The sequence below is a fragment of the Nannobrachium achirus genome, assembly GCF_963921795.1.
Source record: "Nannobrachium achirus genome assembly, chromosome: 7".
In the NCBI taxonomy this organism is placed as follows: Eukaryota; Metazoa; Chordata; class Actinopteri; order Myctophiformes; family Myctophidae; genus Nannobrachium; species Nannobrachium achirus.
In genome coordinates this window covers 25,219,263-25,242,845 of record NC_137816.1, presented here as the reverse complement: position 1 = coordinate 25,242,845, position 23,583 = coordinate 25,219,263, and the positions used below count along the sequence as shown (strand labels likewise).

General features: G+C 40.7%; 1 protein-coding gene across 2 annotated transcripts; it reads left to right on the top strand.

Annotated features, from left to right (window-relative positions):
* The first annotated feature begins 739 nt into the window (after positions 1-739).
* Positions 740-23,372, top strand: LOC308288293 (retinoblastoma-like protein 2). Of its 2 annotated transcripts, XM_080729694.1 has the most exons (15): positions 745-852; positions 942-989; positions 3,219-3,338; positions 3,702-3,814; positions 4,125-4,228; positions 5,998-6,135; positions 7,517-7,681; positions 9,433-9,514; positions 10,200-10,249; positions 10,996-11,172; positions 11,751-11,822; positions 12,441-12,504; positions 12,941-13,104; positions 16,175-16,372; positions 19,072-23,372. In XM_080729694.1, the coding sequence occupies exons 3-15, from the start codon at positions 3,265-3,267 to the stop codon at positions 19,300-19,302; spliced, it is 1,632 nt and encodes a 543-aa protein (XP_080585820.1). In that variant the 5' UTR covers positions 745-852; positions 942-989; positions 3,219-3,264; the 3' UTR covers positions 19,303-23,372. The 2 variants fall into 2 exon arrangements, with proteins under 2 accessions (XP_080585819.1, XP_080585820.1); XM_080729693.1 differs by lacking the exon at positions 942-989 and having other exon boundaries at positions 740-852.
* The last annotated feature ends 211 nt before the right edge of the window (positions 23,373-23,583 follow it).

The window sequence follows — 23,583 nt, the reverse complement described above, 5'->3', positions numbered from 1 at the left end:
TCTTTCTGTCTTTTTTTTCTCTTCTTTTTTGCACTGGCAGAATGGTAACCTGGTAACCTAACATGTACTTAATAATTAGATATCTTAATAGTAGTCAAAAAGGAATGATCTGTCTATTTCTAGTGAATACTGCTTGATTTATACATAATGTAACTGTCGGGTGGAAACCTCATATGTCCAAAATGGTAACTTTTTAGGGTTCAAATTAAAAGCAGCAGATCCACAAGCTCAAGCATCAAAAGTAGCATATCCAAGGATCTGGATACTTTTGATGCTTTTGTTGTGTGATGCTGTACTATGGTCAAGTAGGGCATTAACAAAAAAATAAGAAAAAAGTTAGAATAATGGAGATAATAGGTTTCTGCCTGACAACAGTGATATATATGAGCTGTGGGGCTCTCACACCCCGTCTTCAAAGTTCAAGCACAGCTCAGAACCCAGGAGGAGTTGAGCAGGTTGTTAAATGGTTTTGTTATCATTCCTCCACTCATCATCATCACAGGCCCTGCTGCTGCCTGCTGCGTCACCCATCCTGCTGCATCATCATCACAGCTACTCAGTAACCCTGCCCTCCGCTTGAGTCACCTCCGCTCCCTCTGCTGGGAGCTTTATCATCATAGCAACCACATGCAGATGACAAGTCGGGGCATGTCTTCTGTAGGCCAATCAGCTGAACTTCCTGCAGAGCCTGCATGCTCTCTCTGCCCTGCATAGCTCAGCTCCACCACCACTCTGAACTTCTGAAGCACATGCACAGAGGCTTCTCTGTGAAGGAGACACTACTGTATTTGGTCTACAGTAAGCTATCTGTCAAGGCACAGCCCACTTACTTACAAGACTCCATTTCTACATGTAAGTACTGTAGTAACTGCATTGCCTTTGGGACCAGCTGTCATATGTGTTACTGGCCTGTTAATGTTTACTCTTTGTATTGGTTACAGAAGCAACAGGTTGTTTACCCTTCCTGACAGATGGCAGGCCTTGTGCTTGTGAGTTAATTGTTGAAAGATAACTCTCACACCCCTCTAAAGCAAAACATTATAATTTACTTTCATTTTCTTTGCCTCTTTGTATTTGGTTTCTTCTCTGATTAATTTACTGTGGTGAGGAGCTATTTTAACTTACTGGGTTGTTGTATCTCTGTATTTGTTATTTACTTAGTTTACTTTAGACTCTGCACACTGATTTGAATGACTATTTGAAAAGTCTTCTTGTTGTAGCAGCAGCAGCAGCAGCATATAATTTGCCCTTACTTGACATCATGGCTGATTTACTTCAGATAGCACATGTCACTGTCACAAAGGGGAAGTAGGCTACTTACTGTAAAATGCTCTGGCTCATTCTGGTGTCATGGCTCAGTCGCTGTGTACAATAACTTTGGCTGTCTATCTGTTTGTCTGGGAGAGTACAGGATGTGTATCTACAAACAGGAAGAGGACGCAGACTGTACAGTGTAATGGTTACATTTAAAGTGCTGCGCCCATTTAATCCAGAGCTGCTGACATCAAGTGCCACCATAAAACAAAAAAGCTTCCAATCAATCATCCAAGATCGCTGAAATGACTGTACAAACGGCACACAGAAGAATATCCTCAGTGTTTATCTACTTGCATCTCATTAAAACTTAGAATCTTGGACTGCAGAGGGATAGAGCTAATAAGAGGGCTGTACGTTTTCTTGTTCTATAAAGCTTCAGTACAGCTGATTGGCACATAATGTGCAAATGTGCAATACTGTACACAGTATACAGTGTCCATTTAAACTGTGAACTCTGTACAAAATGTGTACATTTCACTATAAATAAATAATAATAATAATCACTGTGTATGTCAACGGTTTGAACATGGCACTAACAGAGTCAGGGTTCAGGGTTTGACTCCCTCTGGGGGTGACCCATTTTAGAAAGTCTGAACATTTTCAGACATATTAATATGGGGGTTTTGACATGAAAAGGTTTGAGAACTACCTGATACAGGTAACTTTCTCTGGGCGGTCTGGTCGATGGGGACACCTGTACTGAAATGACCCTGTGACAGATAGATCATTTACAGTGTTAGGGACTTTGTGCTGAATTACAGTCGAAGCAATATGGACAGATTCACAAATGCACCTATAGGGATATAGAGCGCTGTTGGTAAGAGGTTGATATCGGTTTAAATGGATTAGGTATACATCACCGAAGGGGACAAGAGTTGTGTCTGATAATAATAAGTCAGTTAATTTGTTCTGTTAGTGGGAAACAGATTTAACATGGTTAAACATTTAAATCAGGGCAGAACCCCCTTATCTCCATATTTTAACTTTTGGGGTTTTCCATAAATTAATGCACTACTTGATCATAGCCTACAGCGTAAAAGTAGCAGATCTACCAGCTTGCTATTTTTTTGGACATAATGAGGTTTCCACCTGACAGAGATATTATGTAACCTATGGAAGATCTGTATGGTCAAATGAAATATCCGCTCAATGAATTGCATCTGTTTATGAGAGAGAGAACTTGACAGATTTGAATATTGTCCTCCTCACATGGACACATGCTCAAGTCCTAAACTGTGACAAATCTGCCCTGATGTGGTCAATTAGGGTCAGTTTATAACTGTGTTGTTACAGTGTTGTGTGTGTGATATGTGAATGTGAATAGATTGTAGTATATTAGATAATAGACTGTGAATAGACATTTCTGGCCTGGACATTTATCCATCCATTCAGTCGGAGACAACATTTTGAATAATTTCCGCTTTTAAATCGAAACCTGCACTTCTGTAAACGTGCTAAAGTGCTTGTACAAATGTATAAAAGAGGGCAATCTCAGAGGTATGTGTAACACACAACGCAAAAGGGGCATATCTTTTATGCCCTGAATGATAAGATCACATGCATGTAATTACATGTAGAGAGAGAAACACCGTTTTTTCAGGCCAAGGACCCTTTAGCAGACAAAGAGATGAAGCAGGGACCGTTTCCTGTCAGTTACTAAGCTACGACCCCGCGGCACGTGCATGCAACAGGCATGCACAGGAGCCACACACACACACACACACACACACACACACACACACACACACACACACACACACACACACACACACACACACACACACACACACACACACACACACTACACTGTACTGTACTGTACTGTACTGTACTGTACTGTACTGTACTGTACTGTACTGTACCTTTAAATAAAGCAAAATTGTGTCCTGCTCCTTGTGCAGGTGCATGACCCTCCTCACCGCCCCCACCCAGCAGTGAGAGGTCACCATGGCAACCCAGCTGCAGGGCATGCTGGGAAGGCAAATGATCGGCCCCAGTGATACTCTGGCTAGTGAGTTCAGGTTAGTGTTCTAGGCTGTTATCACTTCATATGAATAATACTGTTACCATGCATGCCCAATGCCCATGCCCTTCATAAGGGAGGTTAATGTTTATGAAATGGTTTGACTTGAAAAAGTTTGCGGACCCCTGAATTAAGGCCTGTCCATCGTATCTCCGAAATGTTCGGTGAGTTGGACTTTCCGACGTGCAAATTTCCGAATTGTCATTCGGTCTAATGCTTTTCAGATGTCGCGAGTGACATCATTTTGTAGTCGAACCGGACCTTTTGACCAAAAGGGCGGTTTTGGTCAAAGTATGGACACATTGGACAGGCCTTTACCCTGCCTTTAAATTGTAGTCATCACTGAACCCGTCCCGTACAGGGCCTGTTCCAGAGACTCAACAGAGGCTGTTTGGACCACACTGAGACACATGCTGCATGTGTTTATACAGCATCATCACAGGGAGCCTGGAAACGGGAGCAACCTGACAAACGGTAACGTGCTTCAACCTTTTTCAGACCAAGAACCCCTTAGCTGAGAGAGAGATGAAGCAGGGACCCCCACTATGTTGGATTCATTTAAATGTGTGTTTTCAGACATTTAACCACTTAACCCTCAATACTTTGCAAACTTGGCCTTTGGCTGGGTGCTTGGTCTGCTCTTGTTTCCCCTCTACACCAAATAATTGGAATTCTGGGCCTTGATGTGACAGTGAAAACACTTGATAGTTATTGTCTATTTAAAACCCTTTGTTTCATATCCCATGTGTTATTTCCATGATTGTGGTGTTGTTGTTGTTATCAGAGATGGCAGCCAGGATCTCCAGTCAGACACAGGTGTTGTTCTACAGATTGTTGGAAGCCACTGCCACTCATGAGAAGAAGAGACTCGGGGTCAATGACATCTCAGTGAGTCTTTACCTCATGGCTGCCCTCTCATGGTGACCACTTAGAACTGCGTGTTGCTGCCCACTGGGGGAGCTTTATGATCAAGGAATAATAACATAATAATTCTTTGTTGTTACACAGAGCTATTTCAATTCAATTCAATTTTATTAAAGTTGCCAACTTGTCTCATGAAGACACTCAATATATACACAGTATATAGAACAGAGACCCAACTTTGTCCAACCCTGAGCAAGTCATTCTGAATCCATTGCAAGCATTTGTTTTGCACGAAAAACATTCCTTGGGCTAAAAACGGTCCCACAAAAATATGGTTTAGTGATGAGTCATCACTTTTCACAGTTTTGTCGGAGCCGCCTTTACCCCAAGGAATGTTTTTCGTGCAAAACAATTGCTTGCAATGGATTCAGAATCATGAAAAAACCCTAGTTTGACCCCTCACATGCTACTTAAAGGGATATTACACTTTCAAAACTTTTTTTTCGTCTAATCAGGCTTGTATGAACACCCTGAACAGTTTTTAATTTGCTTAATTCAGTATTTAGATATTTGATGTAAATGTTACCACCTCCAACACGCCCAGGCCCTCTCCACATACACACCCATTGTAACTTCAAACTCCATTTTAACCATGATAGATTCATTAAAAACACCCATTATTTTTTCTGGTGACTCATAATACCCTCCTAATACGTGAGCAGACCGTGTTTTTTCAATAACCTTTTTCTTTTATTTTTAATAATTCTTTGGGAAAATGGAAAACATTAAATACAATAATATTTTATTGAAAATAAATGAAAAAAGTTATTGTTATAGTTATAGTTATACTGCTCACGTATTAGGAGGGTATTATGAGTCACCAGAAAAAATAATGGGTGTTTTTAATGAATCTATCATGGTTAAAATGGAGTTTGAAGTTACAATGGGTGTGTATGTGGAGAGGGCCTGGGCGTGTTGGAGGTGGTAACATTTACATCAAATATCTAAATACTGAATGAAGCAAATTAAAAACTGTTCAGGGTGTTCATACAAGCCTGATTAGACGAAAAAAAAAGTTTTGAAAGTGTAATATCCCTTTAAAGCATATTTATTTTGGTGTGTTTTATCCTGTATACTGTAGTTAATTTAATGGGACCCCAACTTTCATCAGCTGTAACGGATTCTCCTAGGGAAACTGAATTTCAGTCCTTGTGAGATGTGTTACTAGACACCTTTACAAACACATTGGTGAAGAAATCTTTTGGTAAGGAATTTATTCCAGGACTTTATAAGATATCCCCTGACTACATGCTTTAGGCTGGGCTGGGAGGCCAGCTTCCTTGACTGCCTGTGTCACACTCATTTTGTCAAATATTCATCAACCTTTTGATAATGGCCACCATTTGTATATCGTTGCTGTCGTGTGGACGGAAACCTCAAAACAAAAACAGCTATTGCAGATGTGCTACTTTTTATGCTTTTGTATGATAGTATGAACAAGTAGGGTGTTCATTTACAACAACAAAAAAAGAATATGGAGGTAAGAGGTTTCTGCCCCAGAGCAACCATGTTAATAATAATTGATAACAATGGAATGGTTATGTTTCATTGTGTGTAATTATAAAATGTGTGTGTGTGTGTGTGTGTGTGTGTGTGTGTGTGTGTGTGTGTGTGTGTGTGTGTGTGTGTGTGTGTGTGTGTGTGTGTGTGTGTGTGTGTTTTGTGTGTGTGTGTGTGTGTGTGTGTGTGTGTGTGTGTGTGTGTGTGTGTGTGTGTGTGTGTATGTTTACCAGGGCACTGTGGGTAATGAGCTGTTCATACGTTCCCTGGTGGCGGCTTGTCTGGAGATGGTTCTGTTTGAGCTGTCTCTGCCAGGAGGCTTCCCTGTTCTCCTCCACCTCTTCAACCTGCCTCCATACCACTTCTACGGGGTGTGTGTGTGTGTGTGTGTGTGTGTGTGTGTGTGTGTGTGTGTGTGTGTGTGTGTGTGTGTGTGTGTGTGTGTGTGTGTGTGTGTGTGTGTGTGTGTGTGTGTGTGTGTGTGTGTGTGTGTGTGTGTGTCTTCAGAGGAGAAACGTTGTTTTATGTTTTATTTCTAGGTTTAGGGCTCAGGGTCAGGGAAATGAGCGGGTGCTGTGCTATGGAAATTATAACTTATATTCTGAAAAGGAAAGGTGAAATATATGATGGGGTTTGGGGGCCTTTTCCGTTGACGTGTCAGACAGACAGACAGACACTTATAAACTGTTGTAACTTCATGGTCGCTGTTGGATTTGCCCTCTTTGCTGATCTGATTTATTTTCATTTTCATTTTATTGTATTGATTTTGTTAGGTTTGGTCTATTTTGCTGTTGTTTTGTTTCTGCTTCTGTGAAAATGTGTCTAAAGTTTGTATAAACTGTGTTTACTTTGCACACATACACGGTAAAATCCAGACTCTGAAAACTAAGTGTACAAAAAGTCATCTTTTAAACCCTCAGAGTTAAATTGTCACTTTGGATTTTACTGTGTAATTGAAAACAAGCTTGTAGTCGTTTATATTTTACTGTGATTGGGATTCAGCCCCATAGGACAATAACAAGTAATTGCGCAGGAAAGTGTGGCAATTCAACATAATTGACTTGTACTATTGTATACAACATCAACCGAGATCATTTCAAACGCCATGATGCAGTAAATCCCACATGTCTACAAGTTATTTCAAAATGATTGATTCAGGGGCTGGTTTGATGATTTTCTTTTTTTTTATTATTATTTACCTCATCTATGGAATGAAAGCTCTTTTTAGGCACATGAGTTGATAATATCTTAAAGGATACAGATAAATGTACAAACATTCAGAATTTAGTATGCGTTGGAAAATGGTTGGAAATAATATAAAGTACACATGATCATTATCAGACCGAAATGTAGCCTACTTGTTTATCCCCAAAATGCTATGGTTTTGTAACAATTTGTAATGTTTTGTAGAAATATTGGGCCTTAAATGTAATAAATGTAATAAATGTGCCCAGTGTTTTCAGGGCCCACTGTTATAAAAGTGTATCCATTAAGCGCTGTATCCACTAAGGCTTTTCCCCGGCTAAAAACACCAGGGTGCTTGATTAGGACTGGCGTCTAGACACTCTAGGTGAAAATATTTGAGCTCTCGGGAGGCAGAGTAAAGCTTTTACGTGCGACTGCAACGTAAAAGTGTAGCGCGACGCTCCCATTATAAACAGTTAAAAAAACATGCGCTGCGCTCAGAAAAAATAACAACAGCAGCATCTTTGTGGACACGGTAACTTATGCTGCACCTCTGCATTGTTCCAGGTGATAGAGCTGTTGCTGCGGGCTGAGGAGAGCCTGCCGGCCGCGGTGGTCAGACACCTGGGTGTGGTGGAGGAGCAGGTTGTGGAGGTGTTGGCCTGGACCGCCCACTCTCCTCTGTGGCAGAGCATCAGAGACAGCCAGGCCCCGCTCCCTGCCTGCCAACAGGTTGGTGGCAGACACACAGTATACATGCTCACACACATGTATGTAACTACTGTGTGTGTGTGTGCGGAAGGACCCTCAGCTTTATAGACCATGGACCCCCATTACTCTGGCTAGTGTACAAATGAAACCGAATTGACCCGTAAGGGTCCATTATGGTTCCATTTGTACACTAGCCAGTGTTACATGTTTTGGGGCCAGTGTTACATTGTCCACTTGGTTCCTAACTATCAATTATTATGCCCATGGACCCCTTGGAACCCCCTCAAAGTCCTCCTGGGGTCCCCGTACCCTACTTTGAGGAGCCACAGGTCTACGCTCACGTTCACACGCGGCCGCGCGCGCACACACACACACACGTACAAACATAGACGTTCACAGAGGAATGACCTATCACTGACAAAGAAATATGTGTCCGTCAGTTTTGCCCCATAAGCCACTTATCTTGAGTGTCACACATGACCTTGTAGGCCTGTCTGAATCCCCAATCACACTTCCCCCTGTCTCCTTTACACTGTTTATCTCTCAGCTTTCATAGTCTTTGTCTCAATAAAGGAAACTCTCAATCTCTTGCTTCAATCCAAAAGTTAGATGTCGTCTCCTGACAGATTGAGAGAGCAAAAAAACTACTGCTGAGCCAAGAAAGAATCCCTTGTTCACCGGAGGAGATACTGGGCTTATGAGCGTCAGTCAGGGCTACTTTTCAACCAGTTGGGTATCTAAACCTCTCAATGGAAGAGCAGGGAAGCCAACTCCAAGCACTGCAGAGATGTGCTGGTTATATTTTATTAACATACAGTACTCCAATATGGATTGCTTAAAAAAGTTAACATTTTCTTGTATTCATGAAATAATTTCTGGATTGCAGCTTTTAAAGGTAGGGTAAGTGATCAAAGGTCAAGGTCAAATTCATGGACTGAATATTCATGAAAATACGTGAACAGCAAACCTTGACTCAGAAACGATGTTAAAAGATAATAGAACACATTTATTTACAGCAAAGACAAGACTGCCTCCCTCTTCCTGACTCTCTGCTTATAATTGGCTAAAACATTTGATATCGGCCTCTACTAAGCTGTGTGAATCATAAAACAAAGGCCCCACTCTACACAGCTGTGTGAGCTTCAACCTGTAGCTACTCCCTAAATTCTAACCTTATCTACAACTGGGGTTTACATCCAAGTTCTCAGGACTCACACTCAAACTAGCAAATGTATTCACTACTAAGCAATATAACATAATAATACAATCACGCCTCGTCATTAGTATGCTGCCCCAAAGAGATTCACCTTTGAGTAGAACAGATTAAAGGACAAGGTTCGCAAACAATGGAATAGGAAAAAGGATTCACTCACTAACGTGGTGATGACATATCATGACAGTTGCCCTATGTGCAGGAGAGCTGGAGACTGGAGAGTGGAGAGGGCATTTGATCACTAGTAATATTGCTGTTAAATAATAGTTTGTTTCATGACTTTCATCATAATAATATAGATGCTGTTTCATAGCAATATAAAACCAACGCATCTCACAATATGTTGATAAAACCACGCAGCAGCCTGGCTGGTGTTATTATGAAAACATTAAACACACACACACACACACACACACACACACACACACACACACACACACACACACACACACACACACACACACACACACACACACACACACACTCACACACACGTACCTATCACCTTGTTTCTAATTCATTATGAATTAGAGCTGTTTTTTATTCATATCCATATCAGGTGATGCTCCCGAAACATTTTGAAGATCCAAATGACGTTGTTCACAGCCTTGGACAGACCCATCCTGAACACCAACCTGGAGGTATAAACACAGCCCCTCTTGTAGACACAAATACTACACATTAATATCATTCCTCACTATTTTTCAATAGGTTAAGCCTGATTTATACTTAGTTGCAAGCTGGCGTCCAGCATCACAAATAGCCGATGGATTAATGTTCTTAGTCGCCACGACTGATTTCAGTCATTTGGATTCCAATAGAAGCCAGCATGTTATGTTACGCACCAAAAATCGTCTATAGGCTATCTACAAGCTTACAACTTGTCGCACTAGTGACTGTACATAGCCTATTTTGTTATTAGTTATTTTAAGATAAAAGAATATTTGAAAACCCTAGTGATCTCTGATATTTCATAAAAGCAAAGGTTATTGCCTCAATCCGCAATTTCTTCAACTGATTGGCTGTATATGGTATGTCTACCAAAACATCATATTTTATGTATAGTGCTAATTGTTAATGAAAGACCGCATTAGTGTGTGTGTGGGAGCTACTTTCATGCTGTTTCACAAATCAAATCAGAAAAGATTAGGACCTAGGGCCAATGCATACTGCACTTTTAGAGTTGAATTTATTTTCGGTTCGGTTCAGGAAGTCACAAAATGACATCATATTGTAGTTTAGACAGAGCCGAAATAAATTTGTCTCTAAAAGTGGAATATGCATCGGCCCTAAATAATGATTTTATTTTTGCTTTAACCCATTCAGACACCAGGCTAGAAAAAAAGAGCTCCCAGCTCTGTCTGTTCCTTCGCAAGGTAGGTGCCAGTCTTGGCTCACCTACATCTAACACGGGACTCCCTCTTTCTTTGAGACGGGTCTGACTGCACTCTATTCCTTTCTTTAGTGTTTCGCACAGGTGGGCGTGGCTAAACCCTAACATTTAACCTAAAAATCACGTTTTTATTCACTGCAAACTCTGTTTTTCAAGGTTGGGTTCTGGGAGACCACCCGGGGTCCAAATGGAGCTCTACAGGTCTCTAACTATGAGAGTGTACAAATGGAAACAAATGGACCGATACGAGGCCATTGGGGTTCCATGTGTACACTCTCAGAGTTAAATCAACTCAACAGGGTGTCTGGATTGGCTCAATGCATTGGTTCTCAAACATTTCGGGGGCTCGCCTTTTTCAGGTGACCCCCAGAAAGAATCTGGGGACCCCCCCCAGCCCAACAAGCACTTGTAGGAGTTTAGGCTTTCAATTTGTTTGACTCTGTTCCACAGATAAATATTGTGAAAGTTGCGATGTGAGCCTTGTAGATGATCAAAATGTTTGCCTCGTGTGGTCGCAGCTTATCACAAAAGATGTAATCTGCGAACCCATTTGGTTCGTTTTTACCTCCTTTTTTGTGTAGAAACAGGAACTCTGTTTTGCTCCTCTCCTTTCTTAGTCCACTTCCTCCGGGGTGCTTCTGTGTTTATTCCTACTAACAACAACACTGCATGTTTAGTGCTGCTGACATTACAAAGGATGTGACTGATGTGTTGTGACTACTCCCTCAGGTGTACAGCTTGATGAGCAAGCGTCTGAGGGAGCTGTGCTCCCGGCTGGCCATCGGAGACGAGCTGCGTCTGAAGATCTGGACGTGTTTGGAACACTCGCTGGTCCACTGCACCCAGCTCATGGTGGACAGACACCTGGACCAGCTGCTGATGTGTGCTGTCTACGTGATGTGCAGGGTGTGCTTTTATTTTGATTTATTTTAATCCACTGCCAGAATAAATAAATACAAAAAGTACATTCTGCCAGCGATTTTTCAATGTAATAATGTAATAATGGGTGCTCCTAATTGAACAACTTAAAGATGGGTTGCCGTGACCCCCCCCATAATCATCATGATTTTACTTGGAGAAAGATCTTTTTTCAATAAAGTGTACAGAAAGTGTTAAAATTATGGTTTTATGTGCTACACCCACCTGTTCACTAAAGATATTTATTGTTGAGTATCAGAATCAGAATCAACTTTATTGTCTCATCATAGGTTTACAGGTGCAAGTAAGAAAGTAAGCCTTGCTGAGCCATGTGGCCCATAGGGCAGGAGCCTATCTCCTGTTGCTGTAGCGTGAGAGAAAAGAAATGTAAAGGTCCCTCGTATAGATCCCTGAGGGACTCCGGTCAACCAATAAGGGTCTAAGTGGTTAATGAGATAATACAGTGAGAGGAAAAAGGAGTGGGTGGCATTTGTTGCAAATGATGAGTATATAATTGTCGATGATGATATATCAACTCTTGTTAATTATGTGTTTTATTGTCACAGATTACCAGGACAGACATTCCCTTCAAGCGCATAATGAGATGCTACAAAACCCAGCCCCATGGCAGCAACAGTGTAAGTACTGTAGACCGTACAATTGTCCTAATCTCATCCACTATGTCGTTGATGTCAAACAGAAACCTCTTATCCCCAACTTTTTTTTTTTTTTTAAATGAATGCCCTACTACAGAATAGATCATACTACAGTGTCACTCAAAAGTAGTAATATTTAAGCTATTTTTGAATTTCAATCATGAAAGGAACAGTTTTGGACATACGTCCTACAAGAAGTCAGCAGCCAATTTACCAAATAAACCAATATTCAAGTTTTTGTCACTCTGGCTTCTGACCCACTAGTTATTGCTTTATTGAAGTTATAAGATGCAGACGTTCAGATGATGGCTGATCATATCCAGCTAAACCAGCCTAAGATATGGTTCAGAATGAATGTATTGTGCTCATCATATTACAAATATACAGTAGGGCTTAAACCCTGGACTCCCTGTTTTGTAGGTGAAAATAGTTGAAATGTTTCACAAGTTTTAAATATTTTATCAGATTTCAGAGTATAGATTTTCAAATAGTATACCAATATAACATAGGGCTTAAGTGGATGAAAGTGAATAGATCACAAGCCTGATTTTTATGTACAGTACTTAAATGGAACATAGTGACTGACTTGCCTTTCCATAGGTTTGCAGAAATGTGTTGATTTCAAAAAGAGTTGCAGAGAATGATCCTGCTGGGCCCAACAGCAGTAAGTATACTTTTATAAGCATATAAATGTAGTATACTGTAGTAGTTTACCCCCAGCAATTTACCCTGTGTAAAGAGTCTTTGGGTACTCAGAAAAGCGATATACTGTATGAATTTGAAATATTATTATTATTATCTTCATGTCACATACATACAGGATAAGAGCGTCTGCTACAGTAAATGCCTGAATTGGACACTTACAAATTGACATACTGTAAATAATCACATACTGCATTCCACAGTCACAATATTGTTATCACCTTCTCAGAACAAGATTTTATGGAATGAAATTCACTATTTTATGTTTTACTTTTATAATGTTTTCCACAGCATGTGTTTTTTATATACAGTATATATTTATTGCGAAACACATTATAAATCTTACTATACCTAAGTTCAAGAGCAATACATTTTTCTTGTGACTCCAAATGACACAGCCAGCAGAGAGTGCTTTCCCTCTCCCAACACACCACCCAGACAGCAACCCATCGCTGATCAGGAGCAGAGAGGAAACCTCATCTATTTCTACAACAATGTCTACATATCCCAAATACAACCATTCGCTGTTCGCTTTTCCCCAACTTCTAAAGCCACAGCTGGGGTAAGCGTTCTGTCTTTCTACTACTACTACTACCACTACTACTACTAGTACTGTATGCATTCATTGACCACAATGACCAGTGTCCCCCAGGGATCCATGCTTGGCTCCTCCTTTTTCTCTATATTTCAAATCTCTTGAAAATAGAGAAATAGAGCATGCAGCCCTGAGGGACTCCGGTCACCCATATACAGTAGGGTGTAAGTGGTAAAGAAGTATCAACAAAGTACTGTACTGTACATGTAGGACTTGTATTGGTGTCAAACACAATGCAGGTCATCAGATCATCTGATCATCTGATCAGATCTAGATCAGTACTTCTCAAATTGATGTGTATTTCTCCACGGACCCCCCATCTGAACAGGTTTTGTGCCAGGGGACTCTCCCACAAATATTCAAAATTATTCAACATTTTCGATATATTAAAAAAGAAAAGAAAATACATTTACAAGCTCGCAGGACGTCACAAAGTGACACACTGTGAGCTTGACACCTTGCTTGATCTGAGCCATTAGTTGTAGTCGAGGAACAAATCTTAACTGTCTCTGTGGATTCCATTCAATTAAACTTCATCAATCCCCCTGCGGGTGCAGTTGATATACAGGCAAACTAAATGCTTTAGACAACAATTAGTCAACAGACATAAAAACACAATGAGAGAGAGCAGAGAAAGTGTGGGTAGTTGAGCGCATCAGTCCACACAGGACATGTGGTTTCTGTGAAACTCAAAAGGACAATTATGTCCTGGTAACCATAGTCATCCCAGCAAGCAGCACAAAAACACACAAATTATATTAAGATGTCCAGACAGCCATATGGCAACTACAGAAAAAACTCACATGCAGTGCAAATGGGAAAATGAAACTGAATAAAGAACAAGTCAGTTTAATAAGAACAGAGTCATTATGGCAGCTAGTGGGAAAATAATCACAAGCAGCGGCCAAAAGGCAGCCAAGTAAAAGTTGAAACACTACAATCCTTTCCCATACAGTACCAGTAAGACGCCAAGTGCTGAAACAACAGAGACTGACACATGATGTCCATATACTCATTATACTGTATGCGATTATGGAATCCGTAGGATACGGTGTTCAATAAACCAGTAAGACTCCCTAATCGGGAGATAAGCGACCGTTGGTCGCTTATCTCCTGTCACACTGCTGACATCAGTATGACATCACACCGTACACAAATGACCCTTATATAAGACCGGCATTATCTACCGACAGATTAGTAACAAGATGTCAAAATCATTGAAGGTTTACCCTACTAACCAACTGTTTACCATACCAACCATGTTTTTTACCTTAGCAACCAACTGTTTACCCTAGCAACCAACTTTTTACCACAGCAACCATGTTTTTTTTACCCTAGCAACCAACTGTTTACCCTAGCAACCAATTGTTTACCATAGCAACCATGTTTTCTTACCCTAGCAACCAACTGTTTACCCTAGCAACCAACTGTTTACCATAGCAACCATGTTTTTTACAGGGCCTGGGATTGATGACATCAGAAATCTCCATATATGGGCATGAAAGGGATTTTGTTTCTGGAAATATGTCTGTGGGGTGCCACATTTGGAATAAAACACTTACATCACACATCTGGATATCCATACAGCCCATCTAGTTTGCCTGTGTCCATTTATGCCCATATATCTGATGACATTGGGACAATGATCTCCATATATGGGCATAAAACTTATGTTAATTAGTAAAGCCTGGGGATCTCCATATATGGGCATGAGGGGTACCCTAAAAGGGCATCATCTGGGAATAGCAAATATAGTTATCCTAGAAAGTGAAAATCTTACATCAAAGGCCATAACTACCTACCTACCACCATACTGCATTCCTCATTAAACTACCTACCAGTAAGATGCCTAAGGGAGAAAAGCAAAGGGCGAGGTTGCACCATTTCTTGGTCTTCTGGCCAGTGATGTATATCGGACCATTTAACCATATATGGAGACATCTGGTACCCAAAGATATTCACAGATATGGGCTTAATATTGATGACATAAGGGATCTCCATATATGGGCGTAAAAGGGATTTGGTTCCCCTGGCATCACAGGGATCTCCATATATGGGCATAAAATGGATTTGGTTACCCTGGCAACACGGGGATCTCCATATCTCCATATATGGGCATAAAAGGGATTTGGTTCCCCTGGCATCACAGGGATCTCCATTTATGGGCATAAAAGGGATTTGGTTCCCCTGACATTACAGTGATGTCAGTGGCTGGTTCTACAGAGGGGATCTCCATTTATGGGCATAAAAGGGAATGTATGTATGATGATGTCAGATATCATAGACGTCATAGGACTTTCACATAACGAATAACTGAGTAAGCATGTAAACCCGTAAAATCTATATTTGGGCATGGCTGATTTATGACCTCATCATGATGACACGAGCAAACACAGCTGAATTGTATAAATGATCAGTGCAGAAACCAACAGAAGTATTTGACCAAGACTCTTCGATTTAAACATCAACAAAGGTGTGACGTTTGTTGATGGTCACGTGTGACGTGTGACGGACGGACGGACGGACGGACGGACGGACGGACGGACGGCCGGTGGAGGTTTTCATAGTAAACTGCTCCCTGACGGTCGCAATTAGAAGGCGTGGCTTGTGATTGGCTGAACCGTAGGTCGGGAGCGCTCCTTCGCCTTGCATCTCCTACGGATTCCAAAATCGCATACTATATGGAAATTTCCATATATGGGCTTAATATTGATGACATCAGGGATCTCCATATGTGGACATAAAAGGGACAAGGACGGAATATATTTGTGTGACTCGCGTCACGACAACCACAGTGGTTATCATGAAACACAATATGTCCATATATGGGCTTTCCCAGATATGGGCTTAATATTGATGACATCAGGGATCTCCATATATTGGCATAAAAGGGACAAGGACAGAATTAATTTGCAGGTGTGGTTGCCGTGGCCCGTGACGAAAAAAAAAAAAAAGTTAAAACATGGCAATAAAAGGTTTCTGCCCGACAGCAACGATATATGTTGTACTCTTTGCAATGTTGCTCCTCTGTACGCAGGAAGGCACTCCTCCCCTGACTCCATTCCTCAGACAACAGAAAGGAGCTCCTCCAATACGCCGGCCTTCCAGAAGACACTCCGTCTACATAACACCATTAAACACTGAGGTCCAGCCCTCTGCTCCGTCCATCCCCTCCAGCCCTTCTATCTACCCACGAGTTGCACTCAACTACTACTTCTGCAGCAGCTCCTCTACGGTCAGTGCCACCGTGTGTCTCATGGTGCGATCAAACCTGGATAGTTCGAGCGGCGCGACAATGGATGGCATTTTTATAGCGCTTTTCTAAGCAAGTTGCGAACTCAAATCGCTTTGCAATGGTCCATTCATTCATACATTGGGAATGCAAAGACGAGACGATGCGCGGCACGACCGGGCGCGGCGCGAATGGTCACGTTGGTATCTTCGCCCCATTTGGAAAAATCCAACTGAAGTGACCTTCACTTCCCTGTCACTCCACCCATCGCGTCCTGACAGCCAATCAGCGATGATGTTGTCTGGAACAGTGAAATGTTTTGGGTGTTTGGTTTTGGGACTTTTTTCCAGGTGTTTCGCATTGATTCTGATGTGACATAATTTTTTTCCAACGCTGACCAGCGCGACCAAAATGAAGCGATTGAAGCGACTAGAAACAAATATATCTCTTCAGGTTTGAATGCACCATCACACAGTATAATTGTCGCTGTTGGACAGAAACCTCTTTTTTATGTTGTCTTAAATTAACGCCCTACTTGATCATACTACAGCGTCACACAAAAAGCACCAAACATAGCAGATCCGCGTCACGTTTCAGGCTTGTCGATCTGCTACATCTGCTATTTTTTTTATTTGAATCCTGAAAATAATACAAAATGCCGTTCTCCCTCAGCCACTTGCAGCGCAACATAAAACATCAAAACATTAAAAAAAATAATCTAAAAACAATATGTATAATATGTATCAGCACAGATGAATTGCGTGTCATACATACGTTTTTGTGTTGTTTGTTTTAAACAGTAATACATGACAGCTATAGTGCTATATATATATATATATATATATATATATATATATATATATATATATATATCGTTATTGTATTGCCATAACTGTGCTGCTACATACGCATGCCACAAAGCAGAGTGTCGTTGACCTGCACAGCTGCAATCCACCCTGCTTGGAGTTATTTCTAATCCAGACAAATTCTAATATAAATATAGGTAAACTGTCCACCAAAGCTCAGAACCCCAGAGTCTTCAGTGAAGTAATACTTTACAGCAGCAGAGTCAACACGACACAGAAAAGATATTGGATCATCTGACTAAGACAAGATCTCACATCTATTAATGCATTTCACATCATCACAGAAACATACATAACCGGCATCACAAGGTCCAGAATAGATATTAGACTTTTCCCTGGGACCATGCAGTTCCAGCCAAGTATGATGCTTAAAAATGGTACCAGTTCTGCATACGTATAATAAACTTCCGAAACCATAATTATTTCTTCATTGTTGTCAGAAATAGACAAACCATCAACATCCCTAAGTTACAAAGTTGAATTACAGTGTAGATGGTTGATGTCTATTTCTGAGCATCCTGTATCTCAACATAAATTCCTTGTTCAGATTCTCTAGAGAGGTACCAAACTATCATCACAGACCGGATACCCAGCCAGACAACAAAACAGTATGACAAAGTGCTATGTGCTAGGTCATAGTGACCTTACAGTGTATGTAGGTTCAACACATAAATATAGACGTTTGCTGTTAAAAATAAGTAGAGGAGAGGTCATAACAATGGGTGACATAAATTGGGTTATGGACAATATGATGCTTAAAGACCCAGATTACTCAAGGTTTTATGAAGTGTTTAGTTTAGTGATTATGCTGTTTTTAATGACAGTGATTCATGAGACAAAATTACAACTACATTACATACTGTAGGCCTACATATTTATTGTAATAAAGAGAAGCGAACTGTAAAATGTGTGAATACAATGTGTGATATAATGAATACAGTTTGTTTCTAAATCATGGAAAGGTTACCAATAAAGGAGCCACAAAATAAAATAAAATAACTTAATACCCATATAGTTCTAAGAGTGCAATAAAACAATTAAATCTAGCTACGGAATGATTGAAATCAGTTAAAATTGCCAAGTTGCTACTACAGTAAGTAGGGCATTCAGGATTTGAGGAGCATCTAATTTATAGGCACTTTCACCAAAGTCAGAGGAAATGTATATACAGTAGCTACAGTACAGTTACTGTAGACGTACTTTATGTAATATAGGCCTATCGTCTCTGTCGGGTGGAAACCTCATATCATATGTCCAAAACTGTACATTTTCAGGATTCAAATCTAAAAATGGCAAAAGTTGCAGATCTACAAGCTCAAAGCGTGTCACTTCGCACTGCGTTTCGAGCTTGTAGATCTGCTACTTTTTATGCTTTTGTTTGACGCCGTAGTATGATCAAGTACAGTAGTGCTGTTAATTGACCAAAAAACACTTAAATATATATATTCATATTTCCAGAATTCATCCAACAATGGACCCTTTCCTTTAAATTGTTTGTATTTACCTATGAAATCAAACTTTATGTTGCTACAAAACCTTACAGAAATAAACCAAACTAAACTCTAATAACCTTGCTGGCTTGTGGTGGACATTTTTGTCAAAATAAAAGTTTTGCCACTGAACTACAAAATGAGTGGACAATAATATTACCAGAAACACATAAAGAGCTAGCCCTGAATTACCATAACACGTCTTTAACATCCAGTGTACAAATGAACCATCCATTTGGTTCCTGGTGTAAAACAGAAAATCTAAAATCAAAAAGTCTTTGCCATGGACACATTTTGTCCATGTACTACGGACACATTGATGACCCCTGCCTTGTTCCGTCTGCAGCGCCTGCATGAGATCAACAACATGATCAAGGCCAGTAACAGGAGACGCTCTGCAAGGCCGCTGAAGCGAGAGGAAGTTGAGAACGGAGAGGAGGAGGAGGAAGAGGAGGGTGTTCCCGCTCTGAAGAGGCCCTGTCCGCTTCGTCCTTCAGCCTGGCTGACCCGCCTGGAGACGGTGGTCAGCGACAGGGGCCAGAGGCGGAGACACGGCCGGGACCAGCTAGACGGCTAGACAGTTATAAGGTGCATATTATTGCATATTATTACACAGCTTGGTTGAATGCTTGATAGTGATTGGTCAATGTCTGAATAGAGCATCACAGTTTAAGCCCCGCCCCGCCCTCACTCCGGTGTCGGAAGCGTTTTCCCCATGCATGTCATCCATAGACATTTCATGAAGTATTTATTTAAACGTCTTTTAAGCCTCTGACAAAGCCACCCCGGCTTGTGAGGAATCATGACATTAAACACTATTTTTTGCATGCAATGATTAATTAGAAAGCTAAAAAAAAGGGCAGGGTACAACACTGTGTACATAATTCTTTGTCAAAACTGCAGAAACTACACTCCCAGAAAGCATTGCGAATTACATTTATTTCCTGAAATATATCCCATAAATCACGCTCAGTTTAGTTATCCAGGCCAGCATATGGCCTGACATGTAATGATTTTCATCTCTGTGGACGCTCTTATCGTCATCTTTAAAATAGTGCATCATAATTTGTAAAAGAAACACACTCGCTCACGGGAGTTCTGCTGAAGTGCAATAATCTGCTGGGCAGACAGGGGTAGGGGTAGCTATTTCTGAGGTAACCGCAAGATACACGAAAGAAGAAGAAGCTCCACCAATCACAGACGTCGATTTCACCAGATGTACATTTTTAGCAGTATGGGTAATGCAGTTCTTCTCCGTGAGATCTTTATTAAAACATGTTTTACTCAAACTAGTGTGATTGCATACATACTCTGGGGTTCTACAGGAGCATATAGAACCATTTTACAACCACAAGCCTACTGGTAAGTGTTCATTGAATTGTTACGATTGTATGGCTGATAATGAAATCCCCTATGGGGTAAATGAATGGGCAGTTTACTTCCGACACCTCACTGCGATGCTCTATTCAGCTGTGTGTTATTTCTGGATAATGACCACTCGGCTCAATAACAGAACTTAACTTATGCTGTATCCAAAATGAAACAAACACGCTATGTCATTTACAACTAAACGTTCCTCTCAAGAATGTTTTTAAAGGCATTTGAAGCGAGAAATAGACGATGCAGTAACCGAAAATGTATTCTATTTGATCAACACTTATACAGTTATATAACAGTTATAGTACTTTCATTACAGTAAGCAAGGAAATACTTCGTTTTGTTGTTACTTTTGGGTCAAATTATACATGTATTTATTAAGCAGCCATGTAATAAGCGGGGTAATTGTCAATGCGCTGGTTGTTGTTAATAATTAATAATTAACTAGAAGCAGTGCTCTTCCGAGCACAGGTCTCCACCAGGCGAGGCGTCCTGGTGGTGCTATAATAGGCCAATGTAAAAAGTGTGGCATGTGTTCTTCGCCAATCTTAGACCTTTCATGGCAGTCGGACGCTCCATGCATAATTTCAGGCATTGTGTTCCAAAAATGTGTTTTGCTAAAGTCTACCTGCTGGTGGCGCTATAACGGGCCAATGTGAAAAGGGTAGCATTTGTTCCTTGATGTAGTGGCACTGGCAATATGTGTGGCAAATTTCACGGTAATCGCAAGCTGAGTTGATGATTTGAGGCATTTTGTTCAAAAACAGAGCAATCCTGCAAACTTTGGATGCCAATATTATCCAATTAGGATGGAATATGAAATATCAGACGGATCAGACTTGATCATATGACTATAGAGATACTGTGTACTGATTTGCATGATTGTTGGAGAAAATCTGATGGAGTAATAGCAAAGAATGTGTTTTACAAAAGTTGTCCTCCTGGTGGCGCTGTAAAAGGCAAATGTGAAAAAGGGCAAAGGTTTATCCTTAGCCTCTAGGGAGTGCACATACAAAGTTTTGCACTTATCGTGGAGTTAAAGGTAAAAACACAAATTGCCCTGTTATAGCGTCACCATGAGGCTGATTTGAGAAATTTTAAGTGGCATTTCTTCGTAATTTCACCAAGATTGCACGCTGTGTTCATATTTTGAGGCATTTTGTTCAAAACGGAGCAATCCTGCAAACTTTGGAAGCCAATTGTAGCCAACTAGAATTTGCGTCTTGGAGAGAATAATGTCCTACTTGTTTTCTTTGGCATGTCTGTGTCGCGGTCTGCAGTAGATGTTAAACGTGGACGCTTGCGCCTTGGAGAGAAGCTTGCGCCTTGGAGAGCATAGGTAGATGCTTGCGTCTTGTAGAGAATGTGTCCTCTTTTTCTTTGGCATAGCTGTCTGTGTCGAGGTCCGCAGTAGATGTTTGTTTTTCAATGCTGAAATGTGTAGGCAGTGTATGTGTGCCGAGTGTGTGACTGCGTGTGCAGTGTGGCTGGAATGTTACACCCCATTTGGTGACCTATAGAATTTGTTACACCGCAAATGGTGACCTATAGAATCGAGTGGCACCCACGTCTGTAATGTAAACAGACGTTAATAAAGTATTGGTGAGGCGATGACTGTTTGATTTGCGTTGTAGATGATAACTATTTGAGGGGACTATTAATGCGAGTTGGCGGCCAATAGTGAAATACGGACGTTACCGCGATTGAAGTGAAAGAGAAGAGGTAGAAAGTTGTGAGCTAACTATTAGCTATTCGGCTAACTGGGGCTAACTGTTTCCGGGTCGACTTGAGGCTATTTTATACAGAGACAAAATATTACGGTAATAACTAATCCAACTGTATACAGAGGTTTGGAAACACATCTTGCAAAAGTGGCATGGGTGTTTGAATTTGTAAGCTATATTTAGTACATATGTAGTACATCTAGGCCAAGTGGTTTGATTTTAAATTAGCGGGTGATTGTTGACCCGGGAGTAGATGACTTACTCTGATGTAATTATAAAGATCAGGATGGAATTTGGAAAATCGGACAGATCCCTGTTGATCACATGACTGTAGAGATACTGTCTACCGATTTGTAGGATTTGTGGACAAAATCTCTTAGTACTGTACAGAAATGTGTTTTGCAAACATCGGCCTCATGGTGGCGCTAGAACAAGGCCATTTGAAAAATGTGGGGCAGAGGTTCTGAACTGGCATCCAGGGAGTGTGTGTGCTCATTTTGGCAGTGACCGGGCCAACGGCACCGGAGATTAGTGTGTGTGTGTGTGTGTGTGCGTGCGCGCGCGCGTATGTGTGTGTGTGTGTGTGTGTGTGTGTCTAGGCTGTGCAACAGTGCCACTTCTGGTCACCCAGAGGTATTGCAGCTGTTCATACTAATAGGGACAGATAGACACACTAAGTCGAACGGTGGGAGCCGACTTCACCGCTTCAATAATACATTGGTAATACAATAATAATCTGTTTTTAAACATCCTGTCAGGGGTTATTCTTCAACAATGACCAGCACACTGACAATTACCCCTTGCATAATAACTGAAAATGACATACATGTACAGTGGTTCTCAAACTGGGCTACAGGGACACCCCAGGGATTCTTGAGGGGTTCCAAATGGACCCTTACCAGTCTGTAACTCTTAGAGTGTTCAAATGCAAACATATGGACCCTTACGTTCATTTTGGTTCCATTTGTGTGTACTCTTTCTGAGTTATGGGGGTCCTTGAAAACGTTTGGGGCATTGTTGTCTCGAATTTGATTGGAGAAACGATGGTAAAACTGCAATGTGACACTCCATACTCCCACATTTATCAGGAAAACTGCATTTTAGTTTCACCTGCCCTCTAGTGCTCATGGGGAAGAGCTCACATGGAGAGTTTAGCACCTGCTTTGTGTGTCACATACAGCACATGTGATCATCACTGCTGGACTGGACACTTAATTCATTTTCACACGATTCTCTATCATGTCTGTCGGTCATTTCTATTTGGACATTGAAATGATCAAGGGACCAAAAAAGACTATTCTTAACATTGGGCATACTTGTTTTACCTAATCTATTTGTTGTAGTAGTATGCTTACAGTAGCTGCTATCTTTGACTACAGTAAAGATATTGTGATATATATTTGATCTGTTTAGATCTCACTTATACCTTAGATTTAAAAGCATTTTGATTTAAATGCTTGATGAAGTTTCATTGTGTGAAACTGAATTATATAAAAAAAACTTGGAAGAAAGGTTTGTCATAAGGTAAGGAAGAAAATAACTTTGTATTGCTAAAATAATTTTAATTGTATTAAACAAATATGAGTTTACACTTTGCAAATAAATAAATAAGCAAATACTAAATGTCTCTTAAATTGTCTTCATATTGTAAATAAAAACCTCTTTCACAACGTTTCAGAACATGCAGCCATGCCCAAGGTTCCATAATATGACAATAACAAAATAATGTGTTCATCACATACTCATGGCCCTACTAA